The 21,731-nt window shown below is 45.4% G+C and overlaps 1 protein-coding gene across 28 annotated transcripts in view; it reads right to left on the bottom strand.

Annotated features, from left to right (window-relative positions):
* The window catches only part of AKAP13 (A-kinase anchoring protein 13), a 182,303-nt gene that overhangs the window by 72,039 nt on the left and 88,533 nt on the right, over positions 1-21,731 (bottom strand). For 25 of the 28 annotated variants that reach the window (XM_085515353.1, XM_085515341.1, XM_085515350.1 and 22 more), the window contains 3 exons: positions 20,952-21,141; positions 15,302-18,131; positions 11,223-11,299 (listed from right to left, as the gene is read on the bottom strand). In XM_085515353.1, the coding sequence (XP_085371479.1) occupies positions 11,223-11,299; positions 15,302-18,131; positions 20,952-21,141 (3,097 nt within the window). Of the gene's footprint in view, positions 1-11,222; positions 11,300-14,474; positions 14,643-15,301; positions 18,132-20,951; positions 21,142-21,731 lie in introns of those variants that run through there. The other 3 variants (XM_085515365.1, XM_085515368.1, XM_015873132.2) reach the window with 2 other exon arrangements.

The raw sequence follows: 21,731 nt of genomic DNA, 5'->3' as shown, positions 1-21,731 counted from the left end.
AGAGGACACTGTGGGATTTGTTTTGCCCTTCCAGTGTTTCTGTTTGCTTTGTGGGAAGGAGGAGCTCCGACCCAACTGGTAAATGAGATGCTCTGTCCATGGCCAGAACCCTTTCTCCCCAGCAATAACAGAGACAGCAGCACACCCTCGAACCTACACTTACATCCAACCAATATTTTCATACCCTCTCCCCATGCGTTTGGAAACTTGAAACAAAATCCAACACAAAGGTTGAGAGGAGGCATTTGGGTTCCAGCTCCTGCCTGGGAGGTCTGCTTTAGGACCACAGGAGTACTAATTTGCTCACTGTTTCATCTGTTTCCCTTGTAGCCCTCTGTAAAGAATATTAAACCAACATGTATTTACAGCATGGGAGCCCAGGAAAGAATGTTAACCCTATGAAATAAACCTGTTTTACTAATTTTACCTCTCTGGTCTAAAGATGGGTATGTGAGGGCAAGGATTCATCACCAGGCTCACAAATGAAAGCCTGCTCTGCCCTGTTCAGACACTGCCATAAGCACTGCTACACCCCACATGTGCTCCTCTGTAACCTCATTTTAGAAGGTGAATTTCAGGACATAAAGCATAGGTTTAATTAACAGCTAGGTATGTGGAAACATAGCCATTAGTACCGAATTTTCTCAACTGCTGACATCATTCACACAAAAAAAATGCTTTAATATTTATTTCTTGGGTTACAAGCTGGCACATACTACATCTCTTCTATTTGCTTTGCAAAGATGCCTTTGCAGCAGTGTTTGTTGTTGCAGGTATAATTCTGAAGTGGAAAAATGGATCCAAGGCTCTAAACCTAATCCATAAACCTAAACTAATGGACAATGATAAGTGGGGACAAAAATGTCAAACAACAGCATTCCACATATCTGGATGTCCTCTGCTTGGCTATATCAGGAGTTGCCAAGGTTGAGGTGCTGCAGATAACAACAGGGCAGATTGCTCTGGGGTAAAAGAGATCACCTGAAACTCCTCCTGTTGAATGCAAGGAAGGGGCTGGGTTTGCTTTCTTGGGAAGAAAAGGGGGAGATGTCCCACAGTTCTTGGCAGGCTAAAATCTAAAATGTTTACAGGAGTCAGAAGCAAGAAAGCTTGCAAATAACCAGCTGATGTCTGTCCAATTGATGCAAACAAGTAACCATAAATGGGATGAGGGTGGATTATACAGCACTGTTCTGTACAGAAAAAAATATCCTTCCTAATATGAAAAGGTTAAATAACCTTAACGAGAAGCTCCTCCTATCCCAAGTTAGAATTGCTGACTGCTCAGCTAGTCATTTTGGCCATTATGTAGCATTAATCTCTGTTTCTGAAGTCAGCCTTCAGGATTAAAAAAAAAAGGCAACTTCAAAACATGCAAAAATTAATGAAAGCCATATGTAGTTGTCATTATTCCATGTTTGTAAGAGGATCGTGTTTTGTTAAATGGGCTTATTTAATGCAGACGCATAAGAAAAAATACCCAGAAAAAGATCTGAACGCTACTGAAAGAAAAATATTTTCTTTTGTTAACCCAGGCAGTCGGTAACAAGCAAAATGACACAACCTAAACTACAAGACGATGTATATTTCACTGTGGCTTCATTTACAGCTTCACCAACAGCTTACAGAGTTCTCTTAAGTAGAGAAAACTCTTCTAAGTGCATTTTACCTTTTCAATCCTTTTTCACTCTGTAACTGTATTTAAGCTGGGACAAGCTGAAAATCAATGGCTTACTGAAACATCTGTTGGTACAGGCAAACGATTTAGGCTTTCTCAGAGCTGTTGTTATTTCATGCTTTCTTTGGCCAGGAGATTTGGTAAGACTGGAAGAAAACATTATTTGGGCTCCTTCCCTGATTTTGTCTGTGCAATGGCTGCAATCAGTGCCGTGTTCTCCCTCTCCACTCAGAGAGGTCAGGAAAAAATAGTCAGAATGCCTTCACATTAGAAGGATGATCAGATCTGATCCTGGTCACCACCCTCAGATAAAGGAAACAGCTCTCATGTACATTATCTCAATCACCTAAACACAGGTCTGACACCTCCATTGCTTTGGATGCTTTCTGTTCCGTACCAATAAGCAAACCATGCTGCCCATCTCTTTGGCTGCCCCTCAATTTCTAGCAGCGTTCTACAATTAACCCCAGATTTGTCCTGCCTCCCTTCTGCTCTTTCAGTATGGGATTCAGACCTCAGCCAATGTCCTCCATAAAAAAGAATAACACAGATTTTAAGAGCCAATCTGCCAAAACATATTCTGCGTGCCAGACAGCACTGCTTACCAGTCAGGGAACATGCAATGCTCATAAGAAGACATGCAGAGAAACAGAATGTACTTGCCCTGGGAGACTAATGCTTACCTAAACAAAAAATATCTAAACTAAACCAAAATAGCCTATTTTTAAACTGGTACTCAAAACAGTATGCTTCTGTATCAAATTCTGTTTTCTGGAAAGAGAAGGAAATAACTTAAAAAGCATCTAAATTGCTCTAAAAATCCTTTTTGTAGTGTACCCGGTACACAAAATTTCCTACTAGAGCTGAGAAAGGCAACTGTGAGAGCACAGATTTTTCCCCTTGCTCTTTTAAAGAAAGTACTTGTTGAGCCTTACCTTCAAAGCCTCATATTCTGCTGCCACACACTCCTACATCCCAGTGGGTATTGACTGAACCGTGCCAACCCCAGCCCAAGAGGTCAGGCAGAAGAAAAGCCAGTTTAAATAACCATCGCTCGTCTACAGGAGGAAGAGCCCCAGGTTCTCAAGCAGAGGAGATCTTTCAGCTTTAAAGAATTCTAGGAGCTACTCCAAAACGCAAATTTTTGTTGTCTGGTGCACTGTAAGGATTTCAAGCCCAGAAAGAAGTTATTTATTTAGTCTATATACTTAGATTTATAACAAAGACAGGGGATTCGTGTACACTGTTCCGGGTGCCTTTTGCATCATTTACGACATAAGAAGTAAACCTCAGCTTCCTCAGAGATAGCAAACAAGTCATAAACAAGCCTTGACAAGCAAATCAAACACTGTCCCTCAAATATCTGGCTACTAACAAACAGACTTATAGAGGTTTCTCTCAACAGTCTCCCCAAAAAGTGATTAAAATCATAAGCTGCAAAATGCCCTAAAGCCAAAGTATGAGTATGAGTCTTGGGGCACTACTGCTGAGACTTTATTCAACTGTGGGCTACAGCACCCCCCATCAAATGAAAACCCAGGCTGCAGTTTATTGTTCTCCATCATTCTCTCTTCTCTTCCCTTTTTAATACCATGGGCCTTTACAGTCAACAGCTCCCTTCTGGTATCCAGAGGTGGGAATAATTGAAAATGCTGCAAGCTCTTATTCTCTTAAAAGGTGGAAGAAGATGCATTGATGCTCTTTGCTCACCCCTCACATACATGGCCACCTCCCTCTGGGCAAGCAGGTAAGAATACACTTCCTCACTCTGTTACAGTAGAAGAGTTTAATACCCATCTTCTTCCTTTTTTTAATGTTTACATTGTGAAACTAAACACTAAGAAACACATCTTATTTCAGCAGATTCTATCAGCCTACCCTTGTCCATATCTTTGGTTAAGAGTCACTGCACTCTGCCAGGTAATATTTTGGAAGGGTAGAAAAGGATTCTAAATTCCCAAGAACAAGAGCTGAGATTGAAACCAACGTTGAGAACTGCACCTCCAGACTTTGAAAATGTGTACTTTGGAAACAATAGCCCTTCCAAGCACTTTGGGGCATTCAATGCATCCAGCTGTGTTAAGAAACTAAGCAAAAGTTCAGAGTCAAGTAAGTTAGGATTATGATCTTCTCGTGATTTATGGAAGTAAGCACAGTCTCAGACAGAACAAAAACATGTCACTTGATGCTAAGCAGACTCATTACCAGGGCTCAGACTAATGAGTTGGGGAGGGTGAGGCTTCACGTTCCTGCTCTTATCTCACCAGCTGGAAAGCCAATGTACAGGAAGGGAGAACACGTTTGGCTGTCAATGAGGTGGGCAGACTTAGTGCCACGTTACCTGCAGAAGAGTGTTGCTGCTCCCACAGCAGCACAGAAGATGCAAATGCTTCAGGAAAGGGGGCACACTGATTTGGCAAAGGTGCCGTGCTTCCTGCACATAGAACGTGCCTCCACATAACTAAGTACATAAATAAAGTGAAACTATTATTGTTGTGACTGCAGTGGTATCAGGGTATAAATCATGGGAGAAGCATTATCTAACTAGGCTGACACAATCATAAGCCAAGCACCAGTCTTTTCCAGATTGAAATGACACCAGTATTAACTCAGGTTAAACACAAGCTAGTAACAGTCACTCCAACTTTAACTGCACAAACAGAAAAGAAAGCAAACAAGATAACCCAGAAATATTGGTCCTATCTTTTGAACTATCCTCTTGGGCACAGCTACTGCCTTCAGTTTTATCAAGTACGTTGCTAGCGATAAAGTGATGAACACAATATGCAAGAAGGGAAAGAATAGCTAAGTTCACCACCACTTAAGAGAAAACCAGAAAGTTGGTAACACCAAATACATCCTTACATAGGTATAAATTTAATCCATAAGCAAAGTAGATCAGGAAGATGAAGGATGAGAATTTTGTTGGCTGGAAGAGACTAAGTGCAAAAGAAAGCCAGGTTTAGGATTTGCTCCTGTCCACAAATTCCAATATAGCTGATAAAGTTTATTTTATTAACGCTTTGCAAGCTCTGTTGCATGCTTGTTACAGCCTCCATGTTGTGTTGGGTTTTTTTCTCCAAAGACGAAGTCCAAACCCAATCCCTTTCATGTCAGCAAAGGGCTTTCGCTGCAGGTATCATAGGCTTTGTTACCAGCATCTCTGTATAGACCTAAGATACTCTGATCCACTGCAACATTTGTCATCTATTCTTGTCTTGCAGTCCCAAGCTGAAAACTCCATTGTTAATACAAGGCCAAATTTTACTGTACTGTTGCTCTGCACCAGAGTACATGCAGACCATGCTTGTAGATGAGGAAGAAAGCAACAGGAAAGACATCTCTGACAAAGCCTGAAAGCAGTGAAGCTGCTCAATACAAGGAAGGACGCTGCATGGAAAGACAAACATTTTATATCACTGAGGTTTTTACTTCATCTGGTGTTTTAGCAGCAGCCTGTGACACAGTCGAGTCATCTGGGGCCTCACAAGATGCACACATGATCCAAAGTAGAGACACTGAAGGTAAAGAATCTGAGATTTCCACCTCTGCTTGAAAAGAATATAAGGGAAGACTGACCCACCTAAAAAAGGGTGGGGAAAAAGGGACCAAAAGCAAATAAAGAAAGGGGAATCTGTGCAGCTACCACAAGGCAAAATGCCTTCTGCTTCATGTTTCCATGGAGAGAGTTTTAACAGTACTGGGTAAAATGCCAAATATGTTTTCATAACAATTCACACTGCATGAGTGGAAATACTTAAACAGAAGAAGTATTCTTTCTGATCAGCACTCCAGCTTTGAATACAATCCTCTCTTATTTGTTCTTTACCCTTTTCTTCTTCTTCACACCATTCTTTTCATCTTTGCTGGAAGGACTAAGTCAAAAATGCCATGCCTGGATACGGGTGCCTGTAGTCCTTCATCTGTGTCCCTGTGAGTGCTCTCTGATCACACTGCTGGGGTTCATCTTCTAAGAGAGATCTTAAAGACAGGAGACAACATGCAAACATCCAACCCATCCAAACCTCCAGGTGACTCAGTGTAACATTTCCTTGGCAGATTATTCAGAGCTGCAGCTTATCACTCCGTAGGATATCCAGTTCTTGATGGAAGAGTTCAAACAATGGAGAGCTCATCCATTCCTAAAGTATGTTACTTAAGAAAATAACTGTTTTCATTCCTGAAAGTCAGAACTGTCATTCCCATAGTCTCAGTTTGATTAGCCTCATCTTCTAAACCCCGCATCACACTTATGGCTCTTCCATCAGAGCAAAGAGTTGGAAGGAGTTTTTGTTCCATGCAAATGGTTCCAGTTCAAAGGAGACTTCTCTACATAGCAGGGTTCCAACTTCAAACTTGCAAAACAGAAGCATGGAGCAGGGTAGGTATGCTGGGAAGGGGAAAAACTCAGTGATGTGATGCACCAGAACACCCATTTGTCATAATAATGCAGTCCATGTTTGGTCTCCCATGTTATCATCTTGATTTCCACTATATTTAGTCTAGGAATTCAGTGTGTGGTAACCATGTCTACCATACAACAGTTACACCACAAAACTTTAAGGGACCTCAAACACAAATAAAAGAATCCATGTGATACAAGAGATTGAACCATTTGAAAACAGAGTGGTATTTTCCTCCTGAAGGTACACCACTCACTGCCAACACTGCTTTGCCACAGACGCTTATAAATCCATTATTATATGTACCCATACTTTCATGGCTGCATTAAAAAAAAAGAAATGATATTCCAAAACCAGGACTTTCTTTGGAGGGAATCCTTTAGTTCTGTGCTTTTCAATCTTGGGAAATAATGGAGACTGCAACGACTGAAGGGGACGGTGCTGGGGATGAGAAGTAACTCACCACCTCCACGTGGCTCACTAAGGAGTCAAACTCATCTGCCCCATCCAGCTTGCAGCATCCTTGCATCGAGTTGCAATTTCACTTGTTGTCTGTCTTCCTGCTTCTCTCACTACCATCCGTGAATCTTCTTGAGGGCCCTCTTGAGCCCTCAGGGACATGCAGAGGATGCCAGTGAGAAAGGGCCCTGCAGATGGCCAGCCCAAAGCCCTGACCAAAGCAATTGTGTCACCATCTAACACTAATGCCAGGCTTTGGGCAGGCTCCTTTTTGGCTGTTGTTTTTTTTCCCCATGTTTACTCTAGTTACAGTAAAATATTTACAAAGAGAGTTACACAAGTGATGTTGAAGAGGCAGGCTAGGCCACAGCCTATTGTTAGGGCTGCCACGGCACCCTGCTTTGATTTGTTTCCAGCACTCCAGCCATTCGGTCTACAGTTCCCCACACTGCTGGAAGCCTTTCTGTGCTATTCCACACAGCCTTTGGGACACAGAAGCCTGCAACCGTGCAGCTACAGACCATCACACGGTATGGACAGATATATCAGTATAGGCTGATGTACACATGCACACAAAGCAAACTGGCTTCGGTGCACACAGGTAACCTGAATAAATCCTATGCAGACCCTGCATTTCAGCATTGGTGAGCATCTCTCTACTACTTGACTCCAGCACTCCTCCTCTCTGAGCAGCAGCCACTAGAGGGGGTGACCCCATGCAACACCTTGGCCATAATTGTCCTCAATTCTCTGCTGACACCAGGGATGAAATAAGTAAGACTACAGCAAGGGGAAGGCCAGACCTCAGGATCCTTCACACTTAAAGTCTATCCCTACAACCTACCCCACTGTGCAAGTCCGTCACACACAAACCCTTTACCATCCAGTCCATCCCTTGCCCTCTTCCTACCTCCAGTGCATGCAGGTGAAGCAAACAGGAACCTTGCATGACAGAAGGGGAAAACCATTATAAAACTGCCCACAAAACCTAACGTTCTACAAATCAAAAGCAATGGACAACAATGGACCTGGGCTCTGCCTCAACTGAAGGTCATCTGTCTTATCCATAACCACTTCCAGAAAAGGTTTCAGATCCTCACTAGGTGGTCTTGCAACAGTTTCATGATGATAACAGAAAGTTTTCCCAATATCCAACCTCAATAATTCTGGCAAATTAGCAAATCAGTAAATTAAGCTGCCATGGAAAGCTTGGACTTTAATAACTCCTACATGTTGGTAGTCTGCTAGATTGCACAAGTTTTCTTTTAGTTACACTGAACAAAGTGAGTTCTCTCAAGCTCTTCTCACGTTTCTCAATCTTCCTTCTGGATACTTTCCAGAACCTCTGCATCTTCATTGGAGCAAGACACAAAACTGGATTTGATGACACTGATGAGACCTGCAAAGTGCCGCACATGAGTTAAGTCACCTCCCGAGTCTTAGGATGACACTCCTTTGGAGAAGCCCAAAACAAGATCTGTCTCTTTTGCAAGAGCTTCTCACTGATGATCCACACTTAATTTTCAGCCCTCTAAAAATCCTTGGTCATTTTCTATCCATTGCTCTCCAGCAATCCTGACTTATTAAAATGAGTACTTTGATTTCTTCTTTGCACACTTTGTATCTTTCTTCATCTCTTATCTGGATGCACCCTCTGGTTGCTCAGGGTCACTTTGAACTCTAACCCTGCTCTCCCCAGTGCTTACAACCCCTCCCAACGTGATGTCATCTGAAAGCCTTATAAACACACTTCACTCTTCCAAACCACAACTGAAATATTGCAGGCTCTCCCCACAAAGCTGCTCTATTACTGCAGTACTTGGATGAGCAGAGAGTTGGGAGTGCAGATCAAGCTTTGTGCCACACAAAGACATTTTTCAAGGACTTGTTTATCTGGTCAGCTGCAACTTCTGAAAATACAGGTGTTCATTTCCAAATTAATTCATGTGGTGAAGGTAGGAAACATTAAAGTCAATAGGATCTATGTAACACAGTCAATACAAGAGTGGACCATCTCCCACTTAATTGTGGTTTTGTGCTCTTCCAGCTAGTTTGTCAGCCACAGGCTCAGACAAAGGAGAAGGAACCCAGATGAACCCCAAAGTGCAACATCATCCTTTCTGCTGCAAGAAGACAAAGATTCAGCAACAAATGAATCAAAGCTGATGTCTGTGAGCAGCACAAGGAGAGAAGGGTAGTGGGGTACAGCTCATCCCACCTCGCTTTACCTTCATACCATTGCAGCCACCAGGATTCAATTCTAAATTACTTCTAATATCGCAGCATACAAAAGCCAAATCAGCTGTCCCCTTAAAAGTTAAGGTTCTGAAGTCATTCAGTGTATGAAAAGCTAAGGCCTAATTTTAATAGATCCCATCAAGCTGCTGCCCAGCCCCCCTGAGCTGCCAACAGAGCTGCCCAATGACGAGTGCTGGGGTCTCACTGCACCTCCTGTTCAGCACAAAGGGCACGTGGAAATTTTTGGTACAGTTTCTATAGCTGAATAAATACAGCCGCTGAGGAAACATTCTGGAGATTTAAGAAACAGACACTTTAAAAGCCCGTTTTAATTGGAAAAGAAACATTTTTCCATTATTTCCTTCTCAATGTTTACAACCCTACGAGCCATTATTTTCCTAAACAGTTTTCAGCTGCAGCTTTTCCATGACATGCACAAGCAGCTCTCTGAAGCAAAGCCTTCTGAAAAGACTGCAGGGAAAGCATGTGTATCTTATACTTGTAATACTGGAGCACGCTTCTTGGCACCAAGAACCCAGACAATGCTATGCTTCCAGAAACCAACTCACAAGAAGGATTTTTCCCTCTTCTTTTCCATTATGTTTGATCTTGTTATTCAGCCTGATTCCAATATACAAAGTTTCACTTGTTAGATCCCAATGGCTTTTAACAGCCCATGTGTATAAACAGCTGCCCACGTCATGTATTAATAAACAACGTGGTGCAAAACTCTCCCCCACAACCCAAGGGGTTAATGCACTTCCCAGCAACTTGTCCCAAGTTCCTGCAAGCAGGGGGAAGGCTGCTGAATACCTGCAGCAGCAAGCAGCGTTTCTATTTGCAACATGTCCAGAAAACCACTTTTACTAACCACAAAATGGCCCGGTAATGAGAAGGGAATGAGCACCTGAAAGACTTCTGGCTACAAAAGAGTCAGCGCTAAATAAAGCAGAGGCAGGACGGGGCAGGAGAAGCGTGTTTCATGCCTGCTTTCACTGCTCCGCTCCTTGCTCAACCTATAAGTGTGAATTAAGCTCTATTTATAAGCCTTCCAACCATTTTCTTTCTTTTCTTTTTCCTTTTTTTTTTTTTTTTTCAAGCAGCCTTAATATAGTGCAGTTGTTATTTTGTTTCTGTCCAACTTAGCAACAGGAAACCGTGTCAGTCCTGCAGCAAACTTTCCATTCCCCTGACACTCCCATTCCTGCACCAGAAAAGCCAGATTTCTAAAGAGGTGTTTGATGGGGCGGGAAGGGTGGAGGAAGGGGAAGGGGGGGGGAGAAGAAGAGAAGAAAGAACACACAAAAAATTCCCAATGCCTGTCAAACATGCAAAATGGAAGCCAAACTTTGTGTATGTTCCCTTTTCCTTCTTGTTTCAGAAGCTTGAAATGAAATGCAGGGTGTATTCCCTGGTTCTAATTTGCACCTTCTAAATATATCTTAAAGTACTACCAGGTACGTGAGCATTAGTCACCGTATCTCTAATAATGGGTCAGTAAAATAACATCAGCATCTTTACGCTCACGTATTCCATTAATGAATATCAGACACACAAATGTTACCTTGAAAAGCCATTACTTCTAGTCCCTGGCTAACTCGTTGAGCAAACAGCTACAGAAATAAAGCCTTAACTTGTTAAAAACAAAATAAACCTGATTTTATTACAAGCTTTGGCAAGACCGTGCTGCTGCCTAAAGAGCTTTACTGTGGGATGAGCAAAGTTTTTGGTGCTCCACCCTGCACTGTTAACTCATCTCTGCAGTGCTTTCCCCCCCCCTCTTTTAACAGCTTCATCATCACAGGCTGACACACAAACACAGCTGCTCAGCAGCAACGTGCAAGAACACGGGCTTGGAGCAATTCAGCATTTACAAAATACTTTTCTTCAGGAACAAGAAGTTACATATCAGATGTAGAAACGAATGCACACACAGCTAAGAAAGGTGAGCCCAAAAACTCAGCTGTTGATAAAGCAGAACGCGTATTAGGGGCTTTTTAAACCAAAATCACAATCCTGTCAAGCTCAGTATTTACACTGTTATTGCAAAGCAGAGGGGCCAGGGGAATGGTTGAAATGGACACAACTCATTTTGGATCTCCAGCACAACCTTTGCCTATGGCTTCCCCTATGTGAAGAATCTGGGGCTTTCCATCCTCTTTGTCCATCTTCTATTCAGAACATAACTCTGGAACCTTTGGGGCCAATCTGCACTCCTCAGACTGGAACAACCTCCGTGTGGCTTAACCCAGAGTGCTCTACATACACAAGAGCTAAAAAAGCCCACGCTATTTTTAAAAGGCTGAAGCAAAACGTGACAACCACTGACGATGTTCAGCCCTGCAAAGGCTGCAGAAGGAAACCAGAGCTGAGGTGACCGTCTGCAGCACTTCTTTATAAGGCACACAAAAAACAGAAGGTGACAATGCATAAAGGACACTCACCGCTTCCTCGCGCGCTGTGCTCTCTTTGGGATCCTTCATGAAATCCACCTCATCTTCAGTTTTCATTTCCAACTTCCCTGTGAAAACAGAGGGGTTTGCACAGGCAATTTAAAACAAACTCCTTTCAGCGCCGCTCAGATTCTTCTGTTTATTCAAACCAGCCTCAAAAAAGAAAAAAAAGAGAAGAAAAAAAAGAACCAACAACAAAAAAACCAAACCCTCTTCAACAAGCCCATCTCACTCCCAACATCTGGTTTCATTCCTGACTTTGCTGCTTGTTTGTTATTAGTTTTAACAACTGTCGTGTCTGGGCTGAAGGAAACTCTGAGAAAAGCACGAGCATGGCAAGAAGCAAAGCCGAGCAGTGCTGGGAGGCTCCAGGTGAGGCTGAGCACATCCACGTGTCTTTGCCCATGTATTCACTTGGCTCCCATCCCTCCAGTAACAGAACTGAAGGTTTTTTTGCTGTTTTTCTTCTTAGCATAGCCTGAAGAAATTGCAAGAAACGAGCCTTGCCTTCTCCATTGATATTTTCAGCGCTGAAAAACCACAAGTTTTGGAAATTCAGCTCTGCCTTAAAGATGCTGGTTAGGATGGGGGATCGGGAGGGCAAAGCTTTGTCTGGTGGGGTTCACCAAGTCCCAGCTGATTCCCCTGCTCCTCACCACTGCCATAGTACAAACACCATCCCATGCTTTCATTGCCCAGCAAAACCACAAAAGCTTTCATCAGTCACCGCTCCCCAAGGGTTCCTTCCCCTCTGCGTACCTTTCCCTGGCATTAACAACAAAGCCGTAAAAACCTCTTTCCCCCAAGATAAGAGCTTTCACGACACACGTACACGTGACGAAATAATGCAAAGCCCAAGATGTTTCAATGACAGGATTTCTGTCTGCAAAGCAGTTTGTCCAACAAACTCATTTATTTCTGTGGCAGTGTCACAGCCCTTTAAGCCAGCCTGCAGAGCAGCACAGTGATTTGGTGAAGCCACCCACGTGTTCGGGCTAAAAACCTGCCTGAATCCCATTCTCTTTCTGACTACTATGAAAAATAAACAACCAATGAATATCAACACCTTAAGGGAGATGCACATTTGCAGTGACTTTTTCCCCATCTGAGGAAGCAGTTTTGCAAGAGGTTTCCTCCACATCCACTGGAAAGCTGCTGTCAATTGGTCTGCCATCTGCTTTTGACTTTGGGGTCTTAGGAATACTTACAAGGCACAAGAGAAACGAACTCAGTATTATTAACTCAAGTTGGCATAATTTCATGTCATTGAGATGAGTTTGAGTGCTGCTAGGGGCAGACTCTCAGAAATGACACAAGTTTCTGAGAGCATAATTTATTAGAGAAGCAGAAATCACAGTCATGGGGAGAACAGCTTGGGGTCACAGCGATGCCATAGTGGGGAGAAGCATCTCCTGGCAGCATGTCCTCCGTACAACTGAACAAGTTACTGAGTTTCCATTTTTCACCATCTGAGAAGCACTAATTACACTTTCCTCCCTAATAATGGACAACCCAAGCAGGGTTTGTGGCACTGTGATCTCCTGAGCAGACTGGCAAGAACTCTGCTCCTCGTAAGGCCATCAGTTGGTGTTTCAACTCAATCCTAGCAGGATCAGCTCCGTATTTTATTGTCATGCTAGATAAAAATCAAGAGTTTTTAACAACGGAAAAACCCTGTTTGTGTGCTGAGGCTTAAGTACTCTACTTCGATATCACCAGCAGGTGAAATTCAAGGGGATAATACTTCTGCACTCCTCCACTTATGCCTGAACTGCTAGAACCCCAAAGCAGAACCTTGCATTATCAGTACAGAGCACCTTATCACATACGTAATTGATATCATTTCTTACCAATTCACCCTGCTACTCCACAAGGGGAAGTAGTCTGTGGCAAGCGCTCATCCATGGAACGCTAAGGTGCAACATAAGGTGATGCACTTCTACCTCGCAATGAATGTTTGTTTTTGAGATCCATAAGATGATACACCAGGAAAATTTTCTTCCAGAAGGGGGCTCAGCAGTAACAATTAGAGTATTTCCTAATGGCTGTATGGCATCAGACCCCACAGCTACACAGCTTGACTTTACTGGGGTTGCTTGCTGTCAAGAAGCTGCATCAGCTTGAAGGTGTTTGTCAGCACAGCCCTATAGAATCACATACACAAACTAAAAACCTAAAAGTCCAATTTGTGATTTGGAGTAATGGCAGCAGCAGTATCAGCTGACTGAGCCTCTGATCAATTAGCATGACAATAAGCTTCTGACCACACGCGTTTCTGAGAAATGGCCTCATGACCTCCACTTCCTATGAGAAGGTTTTATTGTAGCCTATTGAAACAAGATTTGATTCATTCTGAGCACACCAACGACTCACAAAATGCTCCATACAGCCCCAGACTGCAGGGAAAACTCCACAGCACTGACACAGCAGACAGGAATTCACATGGAGCCCTGACAGACCGAGCACACAAACCACCACAGAGAGAGCAGACATCAACACGAGCCATGTATGCAACACCAGCAGCAAACACCCCTCTGACATCTCCAACTATTATTTTTTTCTACTGCAGTTACTGTCTTATAGGGCTTTGGAGACCCTTCTCCTTTAAAAACTCCTTTACACAGCATCATGTCTCCAAGAACCCAACCAGAGACAGACCCGAGCTGTAAGGAGGTACAACCCAAGGCAACTCCCAGGTGTTGCCTTACAGCCACTCCCATCCTATTGAAACGTCAATCTGCCAGAGCACAAAAATGAAGTTCTTTCAGCACACAGCTATATAATGCACCTTTACACCATCCCAGGTATTTACTAGTGAACTCCTGACGAACGTTTACTGATTCCCTCCTGACCAGTCAACTTTCTAAAGCCCAAAGAACTCAATGAAAAAAGCATTTGCTATTACTACTAACAGCAACCCCCATTAAACAAACCTTTCCCCCACCCCTAGTAATTCTACTCAATCCTATGCCCCCTTCCCCCCCATTTCTATCTTTTTTTGTCCGTTTGGTTGCTTATTCAGTGCTGGGAAAGAGAATGCACTGTACAATTATCTCATAGCAAAGAAAAAATCAGCAACTGAGAATATTCAGCCGCTTGCATCCAAGAGCTGCCGGAACAGGTGGGATGCAAAGGGAATCTCAGCTGCACCAAATTCACCTATGATTTAAGTCCAGGCTGCATTGACAAACTCCTTTCTCCCTCCCCCAGTTCATCCGCTTGTTTCCCATCTCTTGGTGTTACCTGAGGATGTTTTCTATCGGTTCATGCAGCACGAAAGCAGGTCTGAGCTGTCCCCAAGAGAGGCTGTGCTCCCCACCATCACCCAGCACGGCACACCGCTCCCTCCCAGCAGATCCCAGCAGTCAGGCTCTGACTCCTCACTGCATTCCCACCCTGCTGAAGTGCAATGGGAAACACCCGGCTGCTCAGCCCGACAAAAGCTTTGCAGACAGGAAAAGGCAGAGGGGGCAGGGCTGGCCCTCTCTTTAAATGACCTAATGCCACCAATTAGGAAGTGGCTTTGCACAGTTCAGAAGGACACCAGCAGCTGTTTGAGTAGAGGAAAGAAAATGCAAGGCAGCACTGCTCTGTCTTCTGATTTCATGTTAGTAAAAATACAGAGGGAAAAGTGAAGGAATTGCTCAAATTAGCACTAAGCAAAAGAACCCTGTGGCCCAAGCGTGCAGCTTGAAGATACAGGAGTCTAAATATCTTCCTCCCATTCATCCCTTCCCCAGAAGGAAGATGTATCCCCAGAAGGGATGTATGTATGTGTTAGAAACTATTCTGCACAACTTCATATGACATGATCTCCTTTCCTGGCCTCAAGTACCAGCCATGAGCCATACATTTCAACTCAGAAGTTTAAACTGTAACCTCAGTTTTCTCTCTCAGATGAGAAGGAAAGGAAAAAAGAAAAAGAAAGAATAGAAAAGCAAGCCCCAGACACCTACACTTCCTCTGCACAGCAGCCCCACACACGCACTTCCCTTCCTTTGCTGATGTGAGGCTAGAGGCACACCAACAAAGGAAAGCTACACAGCATTAAAGGAAGTGATTTTCCATACCTGTGGCAGGCTTGGCTGCGTGGATGGCCTGGCTGACGTCCTTCCTGGCAGAGGATCTTAAATCCGCCTCTCCATTAAGGCCAGCTGCCACATCCACCGTAGGCTGGGGCTCAGGCCCCACTTTTCCTTCAGCTGGTAAGCCAGGAGATGAAGGGGTCTCAGTTGCAAAAACTACGGCATCAAAACTTTTTACCATTTTAGGAACTTTATCCAGAGAAGAGCCATCATCTGCCGAAACTGAACTCTTTACTCCCACATGCTCGGGTGACTCAACAGCATTGAAGCCAGAGGAGCAGGGTGAAGGGGTTGGCTCCGATATGCCTTGGCTTTGCTTACCCTCAGGCTGCGCTGTGACCAACCCTTGTGCTGCTGTCAAAGCAGGAGCAGAATCACCATCACCTCCTGGACCTACAGTGTCGCTGCTGGAGTCGCTGTCACACGTGGGCTCCTCTGCAATGGGCTGCAGCGTAGCTCTGGGAAGGACACTTTCCATCTCCCCCTGCTCTTCCTCATACCCTGTGATGGAGGTTATCGCCGCTATCTGTAACGTTTCCTCAGCCTCAAAAGCAAGGCTCGGGGCTTCCATTTCTGAAGCATCCTTCAATTCAGGGGTGCTGCTGCGTGGGGAGATGCGTTGCAGGCTTGGACCATGCTCCTGGGGCAGCCCTGCATCCAGACAAGGGTTACTCCCTGCTGCTGGCCCAGTTCCTTGCATGATGCTATCTCCTGCTCCTGCTGTCCCAGCCTGGTTGGGGCCCAGCTCTTTCAGCCCAGCACCCGCATCACTGCTGGCTGAGGGCCTCTCTGTACTGCCGACAGAGGATTTCACAACCGTGGCAAACAGATTCTCTGACAAAACCTGCTCCTGGCTGCTGTCTGAGGCCTCCCGCTCAGGCTTGGCTGTGTCTTCTTCAACACGAGGCTGTAGGCTTTGCATGGGAGGGCCTGGGGCCCCCGCATAGTCCTCCAGCACGCCGGCCACCCCACCACGCTCCTGGCCATGCAGCGGGGCCAGCTCAGCCGAGCCTGCTGCTGCCACTTCCTGCTTTTGTTTAGATTCTTCATTACGAATTACAAAGGGTGTGCCTACAAAATTATCCTCTGTACAGTCTGCGCCCTTGGCACATGGAGGTAAAACGGGGTCATTACTGCACAGGGGTGCCTCCTGTCCAGGAGGTGCCACTGCAGCATCTCCTGTCCGACCCTCAGCCAGGTTCTCTGCATCAGGACGGGGCATCGCTTGCCCTGGAGCAGTTTCTGCTCTCTCTTCAGCTTTTGGAGGCTCCTTCCCTGCTGAGAACGTGCTCGCATCCTCCAGAGGGAGCAATCTGGGCTCCTGCTCACTCCCTTGAGTGCCATCCAGCTTTAACTTGTCCCCCATTTCATCATTAACAATAGTTTGATCAACAGGAGGGCAGCAGCTCGCAACTTCCTGAGCTCTGTCTGCAGAATCCACACTTCCTCCCTCTCTGCTGCTGCTGGTATCAGTTCCCACTGGCTCCTCTTTGTGTGCTCTGCTGCCCTCCATGGCTTTGCTTGTATGCTCAGCAATGTCACTGCACCCCTGGCAATGCGTGGGTTTTTCACTGCTTTGTTTAGTTCTACCAATATCGCCCTTTTCAGCTCCAACATAAGGGCCATCAGTTTCCACGCTGTCTTCCAGGGAGGTAGAGCTGGATTTGCCATTTGTGCTACCCGCTTTCACCTGCCCTTCTGGCTCCACACTCTCACTGCTGGTTTGGCTTTCCACATCAGGAAACACAGGTGCAGACACAGGTACTTTTGCTCCATTCACTGCTGTCAATGGTGCCCTGGTGCTCGCAGTGACCCTCTGACTTTCCTTGACACAGGCACCACTTTGGCTTTGCAAAACTCCATTGCTTACCAGATCAACGCCTGGGACTCCAGTCTCATCGTTATCACCACTCTTGCAAAGACCAACAGAGACATCAGCATCAACATTTGCATTTGTACTGTCACACGCTGATACCACTCCCACATTTGCATCCTTTCCACCTGCACACTCAGTGCCATTAAAGCCATCAAGCAAGGGCTGAGTAGCACTCGTGGGCTCTTCCTCAGCTGGTTGTGGCTCTTCTGGATCTGCAGTCCTCATTGCAGGGGTCTCAGCCATCCCATCCTCTACCTGCCGCTGGCCTGGTGCCCTCTCAGCTGCCCCAGCACAGTTCCTGCACTCGGTCTGGCCCATGGCCACATCCACACCCTCTTGGGAAGCTGGGGCTTCACCGGTAGTTTCAACCACAGCAACAGTGCTTTCAGCTGCACGCTCCTCAGCAGCTCCCACTTCCTGATGGGTGCTATCTATACTGCACAAGCCGGCTTGATCCAAAACAACTCCAGCAGATGTCATTCCAGCTTCCTCATTTGTATTTCCACAGGATGGGAGATTTACAGCACCGTTGACGCCTGCACACGGGCTCACTGTGCAGCCATTCTCATCAGATACAGTCCCGGAGCTCTGAGCAGAGTCTGGCCCCTCCTCTTCCTTCTTACACAACGTCACTGTATTTTTGCTTTCACAGGAGCACTCTGGGCTCTCCACCACCCCCAGACCCAGCGAGCCATTTGGTGCATTGGTAACACAAGTTATCAGTGATCCACTGGGGCACTCGTCCTCCTGGTGGGCTTGGTCTGAGAGCTGCCCACTGTCAAGGTGAAGGACATCAGGTGGACTTTCCTTCCTTTCTCCTCCTGGCATTTCTTCTAGGCTTTGAGATGAAGTAGTTGAGTGACCAACTGGTTCAGATCCATTGCCACAGCTATTTCCAGAGGCTCCCCGTACAGTCTTTGTCCGCTTCCTTGAACTCTGCTACAAGGCATAAAAAAAAAAAAAAGATTATTTTGCTCTGTCACACTCTCACACTGTATTCACCATATATAAGACCCATATCTTAACAATACAAACACCTATTTCAAGCAGCTCCTGCTGTACACCTCTGTGATGCTAGTGACCCCTAGGGCAGAACCACAAACATATCATATACTTTGGTTTGCTAAGCAGTAATAATGAAATTATTAGAGTAACAGAAATGTTGGCTGGAAGAAGCATCTGCAGGTCGTGCAACCTCCCCCCTTAAGTTGGCCTATCAGCATTGCCACATCAGGTCAGGAATGACTCTGGCATGCCAAATTCCAAAAACCTCTGACGATGGAGGACCAAGTATCTCTCTGAACAACCTCTTTCAGTGCCACACCACCCTCCTGTGAAGGATTTTCTTCCTAGCAGCGTGTCCTAAATACCCAGAGCTGAAATTTATCCCTCCAACTCCTTGCTACGCCATCTGAGAAGAGTTTGGCTCTGTCATTTTTATCACCGCCTTCCAAGTAGCTGTACACTTATTTCTTTAGCGCATTTAAATCCAAGATCAGCAAACAGCAAAATTCAGTCTACCAAATAATGGTCCCAAAGGGCTGAGCAAACACTGTTTGAGAACAACTTGAGATCCCTGCCCAGCGGCACTCCCCAGTTCTGATCAGTGTTGCTCTGTTTCACTATCCTGTGGAAACACCACTTCAAACGAGGCAGTTGGCTGTCAATATCTTACCACAGTCATTTGTCTCCTACTTCTAGGACCAGAGCAATGCATGCATAATTAAATATCTGAAATATAATTCCTAAGTGGAAATGAAAATCTGAAAATGACAACATCCTATTAAAATTAATATGTGCAATATTGTGGAACAGTGGCAAAGTACTCGGTTCCTGTCTAATCTGCATTTCCTTTCAAGCATATCCGTTTTGTCCAGGATTCACTAAGCTTTATAGCTAGATACAATCAAATCTTCACTTAAAAAGAACCATCTCTGCTTCAATATAATCTTTTTGTTCTCCTCTCTGCTGTATTTCAGTGTACAGAAACCAGGAAAAAAATGATTTGTTAAATTAATAAGCAAGCCCAGCCCTTCAGTGAAGATCCCGCATAGCTTCCTTGGTTTTCAGTAGGAAGCAGCTCTGAAAGCAAACTTTGGGCTTTCATTGCATGCTTTCAGAAGGCACGTTGCTTTCTCAGTCAGCAGGAGAGAACTGCCTGTGGCCCTCTAAAAATTCAGCACTCTAATGAATCTATTTCAAACTCCTTTATTTTTTGCATGTACAGGCGGTGGTGACGATCTCTGCTGCCCTGAGGATATTGTGTTTGCTATTTTTTCCACGATCTGAGGTTTGCGAACTGTGACCACTGCCACCAAATCACTGAATCACAGACCACTAAACCTAATTCTGGTGTCTGTGATGGCTTTCCTATTTAAAACAACCCCTTCACCTTGCTCCCACACAGCTGAGGATGCTGCCAGTCATGGCACAGCTTGTGTCTTCTGAGGCAGCCTGAGGCAGGTAAGCCCAGGAGGCAGGCAACACAGGCTTGCAAAGCTGCCATCTCCATCTAACACTGTGCTGCTGGCCTCCAGCCAGGATGGGTGGACAGAGATAACAGTGACATATGTTCTGGAACGAGCATGGATTTCAACAGGAGGGTCTATAGCAACGCCAGCCTCATCATGGCAAAGTCACTCTGCCAACAGCTTGAAAAATACAGCCGTCTCCAAAGGAAGCCAACTGGCTTCTAACTGACCCTAAATGAACCTAAATGAAATAATTACAGGGCTGCATTCCAAATCCAAATCAGATTAGATGTGAAGTGAAACAGCGCTGGAAAGAAAAAGTCTAAACATAGCCTTTTGTGATTTCAGTGTCAGACGTGTACCCGTCTGGCGTTTGCTCCAGCAAACACGAAACGAGCTTGATATGCCGACCATGTACAGTGTTATTTGATGGAAAGGAGAAGCACAGGGAGGAGACTTCATGGTAAGCGCTGCTGTACCACCAGTTCCTCCTCAGGTCAGGAGTAATTAACACCACCCACTCAGAGAAGGGTGATGACTGCTTGGGTGGCCAAAAGCTCTGAACCCCACTTTCCTTCAGACAAAGGTTTTCTCCTTACTTGTTAAGGGAACAGAAACCCCCTGGAGCAGCGTTATTTAAACCCCACACCCCTACAGCAGCAGATCTATGGGTGATAACACAATGGCAGATGTGCTACATGCAGAGCGATTCTGAGAAGTCACACAGATACACCTCGCTGCTTCATCTTCCCCTCCTGAACGAGTCCCTTGGGCACTGATTTTCAGGCAATGAGGGGAACTCTCCAAAGTCCCTGCCTTGTGTCAGTGCTGTTCGTGTACCCAGACCACCATGGGCCCCAACAACGGCAGGGCATTTGTATGCACACTGCATGGCAAAGGTAGGCTTGTCCCTCAAGTCCTACAGGAACAAAGATAAACAGTTTCCTCCATCAGCCTCCCAAAAGCTTTCCCTTCACTCTTCTGACTCCTTATCTGAACAGAAATGCACCTACTGTGCTAACCCCTACTGACCCCAAGACCCTACAAAGCACACCTAATGCCACTTCACACTCCTCAAGGGGGATTTCTCTACCCTTCTGATGTGTCCTTGTTCTAAGGGCGCCCCAACCGAAGGGAAAGGCAGGAAACGGAAGAGAAAAAAGGTAGCTTTCTGTCTGGACTCACTACTAAACATGCACCCAAATGGTTCCTATGTGTGGACATCCCTCCCAGGCACCAGGCTGCTGCAAACACCTTCTTTTCAGTCACCCACAGGGGTATTCCTTACCGTGTGCCGGTGGCTTTGCATGTGCATCTGAAGCTGCCGTATGTCACTCTCCAGGTTGGCCTTTTTCCCTTCCTTGGTTTCAGCCGTCAGCGTGTAAACATCGAGCTGCTGGTGGTGCTTGACACAGTAGTCCCCGGTGTGCACAGTGTGAGACAGGGTGCTCCACGAGTCGGGCGCTGTGGCTTCCTCTCTGAAATAAAAGCAGTGCGGGTTAACCTGCGAGCAAGAAGGAATGCTGCATTGCAGGACACGCACGCTGTTCTTCACTCTGGACAGTCATCTAATCAATGGCCCAAGTGAAGCAGAGCATAGGCTCCAGGGCCAGACAGCTAAACATGCACGCACACACGTCTCCATCCTGGAAATGAAGGTGATTTACAGCTAACTCCAGCCAGTAGAGAGACCTGCTGTTTTCCCCCAGACTGGAAGAGCACATGAGTGACTAGCAACAAGGGGTACAATTGCTTTTTAAATAGAACCTATTGCAGGTGTAGATCACCAGAGAAGCTGCTGCGGAACAACAGCAATTTGAAAGACAGACCACAGGGGGACAAGTGAGAGGGAGTGACAATTCTGTGATACAGATACTACAACTTCTACACCGAAACCCGCACGCCTCTTCACAAACACCCAACAGCCATCAGCTTGTAGCAGTTTTGTCACTCCTGAAATGAATTTTGCTTGCCCTGTGAAACTGCTTCTATGCAAGTCATTCTCTCTATTATGAGACAGCATGGGCATAGTAAGGGCGCGTGGAAACATTCACCTTACCAAGGTGCT

Source organism: Coturnix japonica, chromosome 14 (genome assembly GCF_054131305.1).
Source record: "Coturnix japonica strain WE chromosome 14, WE-NBRP24, whole genome shotgun sequence".
In the NCBI taxonomy this organism is placed as follows: Eukaryota; Metazoa; Chordata; class Aves; order Galliformes; family Phasianidae; genus Coturnix; species Coturnix japonica.
This window is presented reverse-complemented; position numbering and strand designations above follow the sequence as displayed.